The 15,597-nt window shown below is 36.9% G+C and overlaps 2 protein-coding genes across 2 annotated transcripts in view; both read right to left on the bottom strand.

Moving 5' to 3' along the window:
• Positions 1 to 1,287: 1,287 nt before the first annotated feature.
• Positions 1,288 to 4,849, bottom strand: LOC111661740 (GTPase IMAP family member 7-like). The gene is made up of 3 exons (XM_023415402.2): positions 4,733 to 4,849; positions 3,350 to 4,194; positions 1,288 to 2,927 (listed from the first exon to the last, which is right to left on the bottom strand). The coding sequence occupies exons 2-3, from the start codon at positions 3,354 to 3,356 to the stop codon at positions 1,882 to 1,884; spliced, it is 1,053 nt and encodes a 350-aa protein (XP_023271170.1). The 5' UTR covers positions 3,357 to 4,194; positions 4,733 to 4,849; the 3' UTR covers positions 1,288 to 1,881.
• Positions 4,850 to 7,739: 2,890 nt separating this feature from the next.
• The window catches only part of LOC147818617 (GTPase IMAP family member 7-like), an 8,860-nt gene continuing 1,002 nt past the window's right edge, over positions 7,740 to 15,597 (bottom strand). The window contains exon 2 of the mRNA XM_087176355.1: positions 7,740 to 11,441. Within this exon, the coding sequence (XP_087032481.1) occupies positions 10,312 to 11,441 (1,130 nt within the window). The 3' untranslated portion in view covers positions 7,740 to 10,311. The remainder of the gene's footprint in view (positions 11,442 to 15,597) is intronic.

Here is a 15,597-nt window from a genome sequence, read left to right as displayed (position 1 = left end):
TTTTCAAACGTGTGAAAATACACACTTAATTGAATTTGAGAAAGATAAGCATAGTTTCCTTTGCAAGGTAGTTGGCTAGTTGCTAAAGTTAGCATCTTTCAGTCCGGTTGTTTAGCCTTCTGGATCGCTAGCTACTTGACTCCTGACTTGTGACAGCCATTGCAGAGGAAGCAGACATGGACCCAGGAAGCGATTCCTTTTGGAGACTTGCAGAGAAGACCTGAAGGTAGGCCTGAAAATCTTACACTTTATTGCTACTTTTATTCCTATGCATTTGTGTTTGAAAATACAGATATTACCATGTCGGCAGGTTCCCTTCATCTGTGGCTTGAATATCTATGTTCTCTAAATTGATTTGCATTGTGGATATCGTGTTTTTATGTGAATTTATGCCGCTTAATATTTTTGGGAATCAGATAAGGTTTAGCTCTTTTCAAGGCAAAGTGGCAGCAGTGTGCAAGTTAGGCTAGAAGTGAGTGAAGCCTACACAAGAAGTTGCACAGTGCAGCTACTGGCAAGTCGCAACTAGTGTTATAGAGTGGCGAAGAATTGATTTACGGTAAATAATGTAACATAAACCCTCTAATAAAACGTAAGCAATTTGATAATATGTTATGTCCCACCAGACAAAAGGTGGCACCAGCGTTAGGACAACTGGTGTAGAAATTGTGGTAATCATGTGTCTGTTTATGTCTTACAAAGGGTTTAACTTGAGCCATGTCATGCAACAATGACAGCACTCATATCACTTCCATACATGGTTAATAGTAAACAGCAGCAGTGTACAGTTAAAATAATTTTTCAGACCCTTACTTGGTAAATGCTGATACACAAGTTCAGGTTTCTGAATAGGTACTGGGAAGATAAAAATAATCTGGAACCAAAAAACAGCACGAATAATTGACATTTAAAACTAGATAAATGTATTGTATTTACTCTTATATAAAATGGAAGGTTATTGAGCTCTAACTGATTTAGTGAAGCTTTAAATTGAACATACTATGCAAAATGCTTTTTTCTATGTATTTTCCACATTAATATATGTCCTATATGTGTATACAGACACTCCAAACTCATAGTTTCAGTTTCAGTAAAAGTGTGTGCCATAACACAGATGTTGCTGAGTTGGACCTCCCCCAGCCCTTCTCCTCGCTGACGGTCCGCTCCCACAGAGAAGTTACTGAAATTTCCTACCTGTCCGTCATTTTTGTTTTTCACTCGATTGCCGAATCCGGTACCAAAAACATGTTGAGGACAAGAAGCAGACACGTATATTGTTCTCTGGGGTTGTAGAATTTATTGTAACATTACCAAGCAGAGACTGGAAAACCCTTTAAATCACACAGCTGTTTAACTGTAATTTATGACACAAGCAATACGTTAAATAAAAAACATAAAGATATCAATCAACAGTATCTTTAAGCAACTCAAAGTTGTGTACAGTGTAAAATAAAAAGTTAAGTCATCAGGTGTTTTAATCTTTCAAAAATACCATTACAATATCATAAGACATGTCTTTCATATTTCCAAGCTAGAATTTCTTTTTTGATTGATTGATTGATTGATTGATTACCCTATTTATTCATTAACTTATGGAATTGTAGAAAAGTAAAAAAAAAAAAAAAAAGTGTTATCATTACTGTAATTGGAGATGACACAGCAAAGAGAAGAAAATACAACAACAAAAGACACAACACACACGTTTACTTGTTGAAACAAATAACAATATTCAGCATCTCAGAGCTATGGGAAGTTCATATACATATCTTATCTATCTTTAAAATAAGTATCAATTTTTGCATATAGTTGGTGTCAACAGGATTAAATTTAACATCAACATCAATGCTGCCCAACATTTTGCATCTCCTTATTGTCAGTGCTTTATTTACTGTTTTGATCTGATGCAGCCCCTGCTCCGAAACCTGATCTGGCAGAGTCCCACATAGCCTTTGCCGCTCTCTGCACAGCTTCTGTTGGATTTTCTGCTCCTTCCGCTGCATCATATCCTATCTGACTGCCCCTTACTCCCCCTCTTAGAGCGGCCGATGCAACTGTTGTTCTTGCTGTTGATGCTAGAGCTGTAGAATTTGAAGGCACCTGTAAATTTACAACCATTTTTGTAACCATCTCTGCAACACCAAAAAGAGCTCCTAACAATACACCTGTTGCTAGACCTGTTAATCTGATCAAAATGTTTTCAGATACGTTCATTATCGCTCTATTTCTAATCTCTTCCAGTGACATGTTCCCTGATGACTGTCTAATTTTCTCTTGCTCTCTCTGTATGTCTCTTTTCACGTCTTGTAGCATCTCATTGGTGTAACAACTTCCTTCGTTTGCCTCATTTATCTTGTCTGTTGTGTTGAGTATCTGCGCCACCTGGAACTGGTTATTTCTATAGTCGTCCTCTTTGTTGTCCTTCCAGTATTTATTATCAACAACATGGCAACGGCCTCCGCATTTCCTCACCAGATCGTCCAGTCCTTCATTCTGAGTGACAAACTCCTCAATCTTCATTCCTTCATGGAGTTGGTCGCCATGAGTGAAGACAACTGCAGCATATTTCAGAGCGTCTTCAGAGAAATGTTGGCATATTTTCTTGATGACTTCCTTCTCCTGCTGTGTGAATTTCTCCACTTTAAGCACAATGAGAAATGCATGAGGCCCTGGAGCGCACTCTGTGATACACCTCAGTATGTCAGACTTGAGTGAAATCTCAGATTCTATCTCAGATGTGTCAAAAAAACTGTGAGTGTCGATCAAAGTGATGCTTTTCCCATTGACGTATTTGGTTTCTGAATGAGTAAGACTTATTTCTGATGTGGGAGAATGGCTTATCTTGAACACATCCTCTCCCAATATAGTGTTGGCCAGGCTGCTCTTCCCAGCTCCAGTTTTTCCCAGTAGGACAATCCTCCTAGTCAGCACTAGAAGAAAACAATGACTCTGCATCAGTGAGCTACATTTCACTTTTACTTGTTCTAGTAGCTTGTTCTTTTGGACTTTGCATACAGGGTTGCAACAAACACCTTTTAAATGGATTATCCTGCAAATTATTTTCATATTTAACCAATTAACCATTCGTATATCAGAAAAACGTGAAAAAGAATGAAAGTTTAAATTGTTATTACTGCATATTAGTTGTCGTATAGCAGCAAACTCAATCATAATTATCATCAACCAAATATATATCCAATTAATTAAGGCGTTGTTAAAATGTCATTATTTAAACAAAACCTTGATAACAGCCATTTGAATCTGAATTTAAATATCTGTTTCTTTCTTTTAAGGTTCTGTGTGTGGAGGAATAATAACTCATTGACGCTGATCTGAAATAAGCTCAACTCACCGTCCATGTTGCTATAAAATCACCTGGAGCAGGCCTTGCTGCGTGTGTTTTTCCTCTGGCTCTCTTGCTGTGATTTGACTATACTTTCGTTTTCTACCAGTTTGATCCGTTGGTTGGGCTGTGCCTGAACAATGGAACAATGTGTCACATCAGAGTGCCTGATACAGGTGTCAAGATAGTCAAATTTGTTCCACACAAATCTTTGGTTCTTTAAAGTATAAGCAAAAAACAAATCATGCATAAAAAATAACATATAGTCAAATTCATGGTATTAAATCAGATACTATTATGTCACTCATTCATTTTTTTAAAGCACTATTTGTAGTTTGCTTGATGTTGTAATGTACAGTAATTTTCTCAGTAATACAAATCATTAGAACTAAATGTTATCAAAAAATGATTAAGTCAATTCTAAAGGCAATTGAAATCCAGCATCCTGATGCAGGAAGCTGGTCACCATGAGTGAAGACAATCGCAGCATATTTTAAAGCTTCCTTTGGGAAGTTTTGGAGCAGTGTCTTTATAACATCCTTCTCCTGCTGTGTGTATTTCTCCACTTTAAGCACAATAAGAAAAGCATGAGGCCCAGGAACTTTGTGATACACCTCACTATATCAGCCTTTATGTCCTCCTCTGGTCTGTCCGTGTCAAAGAAACCAGGAGTGTCGATCCAGATAACCACCACTGTCCATTGATACATTTGCGCTCTGCTTGACATTTACTTGTTCCAGATTTGGGTGAATGATTTATCAGAAATGCATTCTCTCCAAATATGGTGTTGGCCAGGCTGCTCTTCCCAGCTCCAGTTTTTCCCAGGACCACAATCCTTCTGTTGTCTTTTAACTCTGTAAGACAATTATGACTCTGTGTCAGTGATATATTACTCTGTTTTGTCTCTTGTGTTGCAGGAAATATAAAATGTAAAGCTCAAAAGTAATTAAAGTTTTCTGAGGATATCAACTTTCTAATGATGCACTGCTTTGCTCAACTTTAAATGTAAGTAAAACTGGCTACCGCCTAGTATTCAGATTAGGTTTACATCTACATAATTGGAAGTAGACCTGCATGCGTTGCATGTATTTTGCAGCGTAAACCTGATCTTTATAAAGCTACATTTATTGACACAACATAATTTTGTGTGAAGTGGATAAAGTTGACTTGCTTTAATCTAATAATTGGGCCATGCTGTGACATGACCCTTAATTAAAATACTGTTACTGATTGTATCTTTTATAAAATGCACATAATTTAATGATACATATGACAAACAAACATATTGTTAATTTTGGTTTGGATGGATATATTCAGTTTATTCTTTGATGGTTCTTTCTATGTGTGCTCACTATTAAGACACAGTAAAAAAGAAAAAATAACAAGACTTACCACTCATGCTTTGAACTCTGGTTTGCTTTGTTCCTCCACCTCTGTCTTGTTTCTTGATGGCAAGTTAATGGAATGAGCATGTCACAGAGTGCACTCCTGTTTTTATTCAAGAGTACTAATAAGCTCAGCCTCTGTTGCTTGTCAAATAGATACTCATAGCTACTTTCCTTCTGTTAAATAATTTAACATACCCAGTCAAAATACACACATACAGAAACTATTTTAGTAAATCTATTAGCATCGATAATAGAGACAGTGGTAATTCATTTTGATTCATTTTTGTCTTATTTAAATAAGAAAAAATATATAAATAAGTTTTCTGGTTTTCCTCACAGCTTCACAGAGGTGAATCCAGATAAAACAATTCAGCGGAATAAAAACCTTTCCAGAGCTGATGGGCTCTGACTGAAAAAGCCTGGTCACCTTTAGCTGGGACTTTAGCTGGAAGAACCCTGCCGGATGATCTGAGATGCACTCTTATTTTTTTGAATTTGTCAAGAGTGAAGGCGTTGGATGACCCTGAAAACATTCAGGTACACTAGTCGAGATGCAATGATTGTGTATAACACTCTCAAAAGCAGTTTGAGAGAGGGAGGACGTGCTTTCTGAAAAGCTCCTTGGTTGGAGGAAGCATAATCATACGATGCTTTTCACTTGTTTGTCTCGTTTTTGTTAACAGCCTGTGCACTGACAGTTGTTGATTGAAGCTTTGTCAGGAATATGGATATTAAACAATCAAGTGGGTGGTGGTAGGAACCTTTTAATTACCTTTAAGGGCTGAGAGTGTGACTGGGAAGGTGATGGTTGAAAGGAATGTTATTTTAACTGGTTTATTAATGGCAACAATCATTATTCAGGGTGAGGGTGTTACCAGACTGCATACCAGAATGACATGACATTAGCTGAAGAGGACAATAGTTGGGTACTCCGTGTTTGTTGTTGCCAGTGGATGCTGAACATCAAAATAAAGAGGGACGATATGATTAAGTTAGCTTCTATAACTAGTAAATGAGGTCATGTAAAATGTTTAACTTGGCTTTAGCTTGGCTTATTATTTGGAGCCTTGTGAAATAATCATTCCTTTGTTTCAACCAGACAATGTGGGTAAATATGGGCAGCACCTGGTAGTTAGCACTTAGTGTAAAAGTGTGAAGAGAGATAAAAGAGAGATAAAACATCCAGTTCACTTGTTGATAGCTGTCCAAGTAAGTTATTTTCTGGTTAATAGGCTATGAAAAAGTTCAACTGCCAGAATGAATGGTGGGATTTAATTGTGCTTAATAACTTCTCCAGGGTCTAACTCACTGCTGTTAACTCTTGTTCCTCATCTCCTTCAATGTCTGGATCAACTTCAGCTGCTTCACCACTCATCTTGCTTGAGATTGTTGGTGCATTTTTTAATAACAAAATATTTAAAAGTGTACTTGCCATTATGTTTTGGCTTCTCTCAGTAGTACATGTCATACCAGCAGCATGTGTAGGACACATGGATATGTAGTATTTCATTATGCATGTGTGACACTCCATATTATATTTAAATCATTGATATCTATCGTTGATATTTCATTTGCCTTGCTGTTTCATTTTTACAAAACAACCACTGATACACACAGGTGTGGCGTGGCACTTTTACAATTAGAATAAGCCTGACTTCCTGGAATACCAAACAGGTTTTCTGTGTTGCCATTTACAGTAAATGTCTGTCTTTTTTATTTTTGGTTGGGATTATCTGTGTAAATGAAACTGATAGTCATTCTTCACACATTCATTATACTTACAGTAATAGCAGAAGTTTTTCTTTCACCAGGAAAAAAAAGTGAATCATTCATCAGCAAGTATTGAGCATTTATAAAATAATAAATGAATACATTTATGAAAATGATAAAGAGGGTGTTCAAACTCAAACCAAATGATACATTTCCAATATTTTTTTAGTTAAGGTTATGAATAATTCATAATTTGATATTGTTATTATTGTTATAAATTCATTGCTGTTTGTACTTTCTCACTGGTAATGACACACTATTCGGGGTTAATGGAAAAAAACATTAACATTGTGAAGTACATTCTAAAACATATCTTTTTCTTTCTCATATTTGGTGTGCGTGTGTGTGTGTGTGTGTGTGTGTGTGTGTGTGTGTGTGTGTGTGTGTGTGTGTGTGTGTGTGAGAGAGTGTGAGAGAGAGAGAGAGAGAGAGAGAGGAGGTATTCAGGAAGACTGACCAATTTCTTTAGATATCAAGTTTTGGAAAAGTATAAAATATACGATGCTCTGAATCCAGCTCAGTGAACAACAAGATGGAATGGTAATATCTAAATTTGCGACCCTGAATATGCTTTTGTTTTTTCCTTCCATGTAGCAAGAGAGAGGAAAATGACTGAAAATAACTGATAATGACTCAAAAGTGTGAGCCTGTTCTTCCTTTGTCCTTGTCCTCCTCCTTAAATTAAAGTTGGGTCGTCTTGTTTCTTAATTAATTAAAGTTCGTATACTTACAGTATATACTGCATTTATCTCTTACCTTCTTATTTTGTTCAGTGCTGACAACACATATGATAATTATCACCTGACTTAAAAGTAGCCAAACTTGCTGGACCAGATTTTCAGTGTTTCCATTTATAGTAAACACTGCTGCCTTTTTACTTTTGGTTTTTGTTATCTTTGCGAGTCCAAGAGTAATACAGCGGTGTAGTACGAGTTGATTCATATACTTAAAATCTTGTACCATTGGTCAGGAATGTCAGAAATATTTCCATATATTATTTCTTAAACTGTATCAAATATATACGTAACATGTTTTTTTATATGTTTTTTTCTTTTATTAATCTATTAACCCATATTATATTAAACTGCTCTCTAGTGGGCAGTTGATGCAGTTGCAGTGTTTACATTGCAGGACAGTTTTTCTGCAGGTTTGTTAGTTATAGTTCATATCTCCTCTCAGGCTTCAGCTCTATAGTGGGTGTCCGTGAATAAGATTGAAAAACTGCCAGAAAAGACTTTAGCATGATGAATTGTTTTATTGTTTGATTACATTTTTACATTTCATGTAGTAATATTCAGATTACAAAAGATTAATAAAGAAAGGAAAAAAATCACCTTGTCATAGTCTATCCACCAATTTCAGATTATTTCATGTCATTGAACAGTTTACCATACAGCAAAATCTTCCTCACTCCCCTTCATTGTTTCTCTGCACTTTCATCCGTCAGTACTGTATATGTACGCATGCATTGCTAATAATAAAATAGCAACCAGGAAGTAAAAAAGTAAAAGTGGAATTGTTTGTTTTAAAATGCAGTTAGATAAAAGGAAAAAGTAGGTAATTTAAGATAAACAGGTTAAAGTCAACAAGTGCCACCAATTACTAAATTAGAGAAAATGACAACTGAGCAGAGACTGTCATCGGTAGACCTGAAGTTAAAGTGGTCTCTCAAATACAGTCAACATTTATTTATCTATATCTTTTCTAAAGAAGAAAACAAATGGATAGTACAGAAGCTATTTCCAGTTCAGATCTTTTCCTTGTTACAATCACCTTCCTGTTGTGAGTGAATGAAAGAATTAAAACAGCTGATTAAATGTCTCACCTGAAAGGTTTACGTCTAGGTTTAGAGGTCAGCAGGTTTCTCAGTCACTTTTTGTTTTCTACAATATCTTTGTGAATATCTTTACCCTCCTCTGGTATGAAATGATTGTCAGAAGTAGATTTTTACAGTTAGTCTTTGAAAGATGTAATTTAAGCTCAAAGTCCATATTGTCACTAAAGATGGACCCCATCCCATCCAAACGAAGTTTACTCACATGTCCCATGTTACCGTCTACAGTTTATTAATTTCACATCAGTAATAATAATCCACAGCAAACTACATTGGTTTTGAAGGACATCACAGACCTCAAGTTCATTATTATTAATATTATTATTATTTAATTAAATGGTAGTAAAACAATTAATCTTTTTAGATACAAGTCACAATTTACATTAGGAATGCGCGATATAAACGATAAAAAAAAAATGGCCTAAGATAGAGATTTGAATTATATCTCGATAACGCATGTTGATCACACAATCACAAGGCATACTGGGTGTACCTTAATGGCGATTTTACTGCTCCACTGACACTTTTTTTTCCTCATAAAAAATAACCTCACGATCGGAGAGATGCACTAAATGATGTTATTCATTCTGTAATGTAAATATAATAAAACCCCAAACTTATGTCTTACTTAATAACATAAAACGAAATTCAATATAGACTGATCTGGTTATTTAAATACATTAATATTTATTTAGATTGTGTTATATATACATATAACATGTTACAGCCCCAGAGGAAACGCTGTTGTTCAGTCCAGTAAAAACATGAAGCTTCATTTTACATTCAGAAAAACTAATGTCGCGGCTGCAGTTGTTAATTTCATCTGTGAAAACAACATTTATCTTCCAAAAGGGATTATATTACCCAGCGGTAAATTTCAGGCCAGTTCATTAGATCATTTTGTCCCCGGGATGATGGCGGAGGTTCACCGAGCCGGTGATCATGTCCATAGTCCGGCTGCTTATAAGCAGCTGCTCCCGGTCTGTGGATCCCACATCTCTCATCTCCGAAAACGTCGGACAAAATTTCATTAAATATCCAAAGTGGTTCAAAGAGCTGCAGGTCCGTTCATCGTATCGCTTTCCCTCCGGGATGACGAGGGAGGTAGACCCCGGCTATCATCTTCGTACTCCGGCCGCTAGCTGCTCCCGGTCAGCCATGTACCCGTCTGCAGGTGTTTCGTGTTAACTGGTGCCTTTTTCACATTACATTACGTTACACGAGATGAATGAGTCCTTTGAATGCAATTTAACTTGCATACACGATTAGATATTACACATATTATTAAATAAGACCAGTTTTAAATGTGCAACATTTATGTTTACAGAATACTGTACGATTACAGTGGGGCACAATAAATGTTGTATGTCTACATACTGTGTTCTATGTTTTCTTTTTTAAATATATTTAGCAGTTTAGTTTTCCTCAGGGTCTATGTAACCTGTTCTGAAATTATTCTATTATATAATCTATGTATCGTGATAAATATCGTTATCGCAAGAGGCTGCTGTGTATATCGTGATATGGATTTTTGGCCCTATCGCCCATCCCTAATTTATATTATATCTGCAGGACAAAACAAAATAAGTGATTTTAACTGTTCATATAGTGACAGATATTTTAAATGGTTTGAACACCAGTTTCATTAAAACAATTCAGATTCATGAATGAAGTTAAAAACTGTCATTGATGATGTCAGAAGTTTTTGGGTTGTTAACAGTTCATGCACTAGACAGCACATCAATCTCTGACACTCAGACAGTTAGTTTTTAAAACACACAAAAACAAAAGAACAAAAGTTTAAACCTTGCATAGTGTTAGTTAAAACAAAATATTTCAAATATTTCTTTAAACCTATATCTTTTTTTTTGTTCTTTTTCTCACATATACAGTAAATATATATGAATAAACTTAATCAGGTCGAGTTGAGAGCAATTTTTCCGTGCAGTCTACTCACAATCCACACACTCAGTCTACACTCAGTTTGGTTTTCCATCCCGACCTGACTGTGGATGTGTTAGTCTGTTTAACAATCCAGCCGTATTATCAGAGAAAGATATGGCGTCATCTTTGACAGCCCCTGCTGCCATCTTTACTGCTTCCCATGGTGTGTCTGCCTCCTCGGCAGCAACATAGCCTCTGTAGCCACCAAGCACCACTCCTACTCCAGCAACTACCACTGGAATTTTTCTTGCTATTCCTCCTCCTCCTGCGTCTACTATTGCTCCTGCTGCTCCAGTTGTCAAATTAATAGCTTGTCTTAAACTATTTTGCTCTGCAGATATCTGTAAAGCTGTACAAACTTGTCCAATCATCACGTCTTTACCACAAAGAGCTCCGATCAATGCACCTGTTGTAACACCTGCCAATTTGATCAGAAACCTCTTAAATACACTGGCTTTAGCCTTCTTTCTGATCTCTTCCACAGACATGTTTCCTGATGACTTTCTAATCTCCTCCTCCTCTCGTTTTATTTTTTCTTGCACTGCTTGTAGCAACTCATTGGTGTAGCAGCTTCCTTTGTTTGCCAGCATAATCTTGTCTATTGTTTTAAGTAGCTCCTCCACCTGGAACTGGTTGTTTCTGTTTTCATCTTTTCTGTTTTCGTTCCAGTATTTATTATCAATGACATGGTACCGATTGCCACACTTCTTAACTAGATCTTTCATAGCGTCATTCTGGTCGACAAACTCCTCAATCTTCAATTCTTCAAGCTGGTCACCGTGAGTGAAGAGAACTGTTGCATATTTCAAAGCTTCCTCTGAGAAATAGTCTCCTACTTTCTCAATGATAGACTTCTCATGCTCTGTATACCTCTCAGCTTTAAGCACAATGAGAAAAGCATGAGGCCCAGGAGCGCACTCTGTGATACACCTCAGTATCTCAGCCTTTGTGTCCTCCTCTGCTCTGCCTGTGTCAAAGAAACCAGGGGTGTCGATCAAAGTGAGGTTTCTTCCTTTGACAGATCTGGTTTGTGCTTCACATTCTCTTGTTCCAGAGTTGAGACCAGGGTAGGTCTTGAACAGTTTCTCTCCAAATATGGTGTTGGCCAGGCTGCTTTTCCCAACTCCAGTTTTTCCCAAGATGACAATTCTCCTTGTGTTTAACTCTAAAAGAGAAAAATTTCCATAAATAAGACTGTACATTTTTTGTCACATATAAGAAGACAAACATAAACTCACTAATAACAACAAAGATCCTCAGTGGTCAAAAATGATAATGAAATGGAAAAGCCGTTTGTACCAATAAAATAGGTGCAGCAGCATAATAGGGGAACAAAGAATTGCTGGTGAATGATGGCAGTGCACAGTAATGTATATTAGATATAAAATGAGGCCTTTAAGTGTGAGACTGTCAGACAGATATGGTGCAGATTTGAATTCATTTGGATTTTTTTGGCCTAGTGTGATAGATATCGTGTGAATGAGGACACAAAACATTATGAACAGCTGAGATCATCTAATGTTGAGGGAGTATTTATTTTCACCCAAATCACAATCTTTTCCTAAACCTGACCAAGTAGTTTTTGTTTCTGAACCTAACCAAACCCTGACCTTTATTAAAGTAACTATGGCGACAAAAGTAGGCACGCCATTCTCAATAGGGGCCTTATTTCAGGAGACACTCATCGTATCAGAGGGTTCAGGTTGGAGGACTTGTTTACATGGACAGTTGTTACATAGTCAACAGTGTGCGGCTAGTTCGTGGCTGTGGCTGATTGTAGATAATAGCCACAATTCTCTGGGAACATTTATGATGAAATTTACATGGATAGAAAGGAACCAACAAAATGTTAAAATGTACAATTAACTGTGTGGACAGCTGCAAGCCAGCGCAACAAAACATGAAGACATAAAGAAAGTATGGAGCATAGCTACAGTACATCAGAAAAAAACCAACAATCGGTCTCAAGTATTACACAAGAAAATTGTAAGTGAAGCCTGCTGCCTCAACTGATTAATACATTTTGTGGCCTACAATGATATTGATATTCTTAAAGTCTCATTTCATGAGACATGTTTTGGCAAATTGCTCAAAAAATGAACTAAGATGGACAAAATTAAAGCAAAAATAAAAGTAAAAGCAGCCATATGTTGAGAAAGGTTTATATTTAAAAAGAATCACTCAAAAGACTTACTGTGTCTTACTGTAACTTTTTTATTTGTTGATTAATTGTTTAATAAATCTTTCAGCAGACATTGTAGAACATGTAAGTCAAGCATGGGAAATCCAGAACCACTCATTAACTTGTAGAGGATTTCAAATTCTCAATCACTTTAATCATTGATTTCAGTCATCATCTTACATATAGAAAATAACAGGATTATGGTTTAGACATGGACATCTTCATCCATTTGCTTTTCTCATTTTCACGTTTCCCAAACTGAAACTGCACAGAAAAATGGTGAATTGCTAAATTTATCTACTTATTTTTCAGTTTACATTTTTTGTACTCAACGAACAATACAAAGTAAGCAGACTCCTAAAACTCAGAAAGTGAATACCTGCACCTAAAAATGTTTACAAGTGAGAAACTGCATTCTAGATCTAGTTTTTATGTGAGGGGAGGCCGGAGGTGTGGCTGATGAAGCGTTTGTTTTGCTCTAAGATGCTGGTGGTCTAGTGCGACATTTAGTGGCAGTGACGGTCGTTTACAGAAACTTTAAAACCTTCAGTTACTCTGCCTGCTACAGGGAAGTGTGTGTTTCTGCTCCCTTTGCTGCTGCTTGGTTTTTCATCAGTTTTGAGATGAACACCACGCCTAAGATCACTGCAGCAGCAGTTCTCACTGATCTCCTTCTTGCACATTTCATCAAATACTTTAAGATGCTGTGTAAAAACGGTGATGATGGTTTAATGCGCTCATCTTGTTGTGCCTGCCATTCCTTCAGCATCTTAGCAGTGCAGCAGACTCCCTTGTTTTCCGTCATCATCCTCTCTATCGTATAGAGCAGCTCCGACACCTGGAACTGGTTGCTCCTGTATTCATCATGCTGGTTGTTTTTCCAGTATTTATTGTCAACAACATGGCACCGACCGCTGCACTTCTTCATCAGATCACTCAGATCATCATTCTGGTTGACAAACTCCTCAATTTTCATTCCTTCAGGGAGCTGGTCACCATGTGTGAAGACAACTGCAGCATATTTTAAAGCTTCCTCAGAGAAGTATTGACATATTTTAGTGATGACTTCCTTCTCCTGCTCTGTGAATTTCTCTACTTTAAGCACAATAAGAAAAGCAGGAGGCCCAGGAGCGCACTCTGTGATGCACCCAAGTATATCAGGCTTCAGCTCTTCCTCAGACCTGTCTGGATTGATGAAACCAGGAGTGTCGATCAAAGTGATGCTTCTTCCTTTGACAGATCCAGACTTTGCTTGACAAATACTTGCTTCTGAGTCGAGAGAATGAGTGACTTTGAATACATCTTTTCCAAATATGGTGTTAGCAAGGCTGCTCTTCCCAGCTCCAGTTTTTCCAAGCAGGACGATCCTCCATGCGTTTTGCACTAGGAGAAAATAATCACTATCAGTACTGTCTCTTTCTTGCTCTTTTTTCATGACGCATGGTCCCTAAAAATGTCTGACCTATTAACTGTGATGTGCAGGAAATATAGAGTGTAAAGAAATAATAACGGGAATAGCAGTAACTTCTTTGCTGTGCTAGTCCACCTTTAACATTAGCAAGTGTAGGTATGGAGGCGGCAGATTTTTAGTAAAAAATTAATAATTTTACTGAGCTAACATTACCATGGGCAATTGAGGTAAATGAATTAAGATCAATTAAGACTGACAAGGCTCTGGACTTGGCAAGAAGCACAACAGGGATTCAGTGTTGCGGCTTTGTATCTATTTGACTATGATTGTCTGCAGCCTCTGCAGGTGTGGTACTGGGTTGTTTGTCTTTTAGGTGTTGTGTAATGATTCATTTTGCCTAGTTGTACACTATAAGGAAGTATGGAAAGTATTTGTTTTATTATTAAGCGGCTGGTAAATTTGGGTGGGTGGTTGCATGAATTAATTTACGAGAGAGAGAGAGAAAGAGAGACCTTTTGTGTCACTAAATGCCAGCTGGAGTGTGTGTGTGTGTTGGTTAGATAACGAGTGGAAGTCCTGCATCTGTATAATAACAGTTTGTGTAAAATGATACTTGGTGTTGTAATAGCTCTAACTCTGATGGACAGGATAAAGACTTGTGTGTTCACCTCTGCTTGTAATTGCTAATGTGCATATATCTCTATTTTTCTATCTATCTTTATGTAAAAAATTTGGATTCCCTGTGTATGAAATCGGCAATGTACCTTGCCTTGCCTTATTGTTGACCTTATTTTCCAGGAAGTGACACCAGTAAGACCAGTTACATATCCATCTTTTCATGTTAATGCACCTGCATTAAAAACTGGATCGCTTATCAATCATAGTGATAATTTAGAGTAGTTTAGGTGTTGTGACAAAATGTGCTAAAATGTGCCACTGTTAATGTGTTCTTACCAAGAACCATGTCTGATTTTTTTTTTTCTTAAAAGACATGGAAGCTTAATAAATAACTATATATAACCATCATAAACGTCACGTACTGCACTTACACATAACTGATTATCTCCTGTGCTCCGACTTCCAGAAATGAAACTCTTTCTTATCACATATCTGAGATGACAGCCATGGTACTGTGATGGCAAATGAGCAGGGTAGCTAATTTCACAAAATGTGAGGGATCGTGTTTCAGTTATAGGAAACAGCCCAACTTTAGGAAGAACAGTGTGATTCACAGTATCAAATATATTCTATATTTATTATCTATTTAAGCAAAGAGGAAAGTGATCATGAGCATGGTGCCATGACAATTCACGACTGTGAAAACTTCTCAGCACAGTTGAACTAGATCCTTGTTTATTACGATCCTTTAAAGCCTCTGTTTGTTTCTGATTCTCATTCTGATTCTGCAGCATTATTTTACCAGAAAGCACAGCGAGGTTAAAACCGTGAGTGAGTGAGAGTCAGACAGAGAGAGGTCATGAAAAGTTTGTTGCAGCGAAATGAACACTTTTAGCACCGTAAAGCTTTTCATTTTACATTTCTGTGTGTGTCCAACTAAAGTTCAGTGTTGTCACAAAATGATTTAAGATTAGATTAGATTAGATTAGATTAGATTCAACTTTATTGTCATTGCACAGAGTACACGTACTAAGACAACGAAATGCAGTTAGTATCTAACCAGAAGTGCAAAAGAGCAGTTAAAGTGCAAGTGTGTGCTGTACAGGTATG

Source organism: Seriola lalandi, unplaced genomic scaffold, assembly GCF_002814215.2.
Source record: "Seriola lalandi dorsalis isolate HSWRI2012SDOR001 ecotype SW California unplaced genomic scaffold, Sedor1 jcf7180002054549, whole genome shotgun sequence".
In the NCBI taxonomy this organism is placed as follows: domain Eukaryota; kingdom Metazoa; phylum Chordata; class Actinopteri; order Carangiformes; family Carangidae; genus Seriola; species Seriola lalandi.
This window is presented reverse-complemented; position numbering and strand designations above follow the sequence as displayed.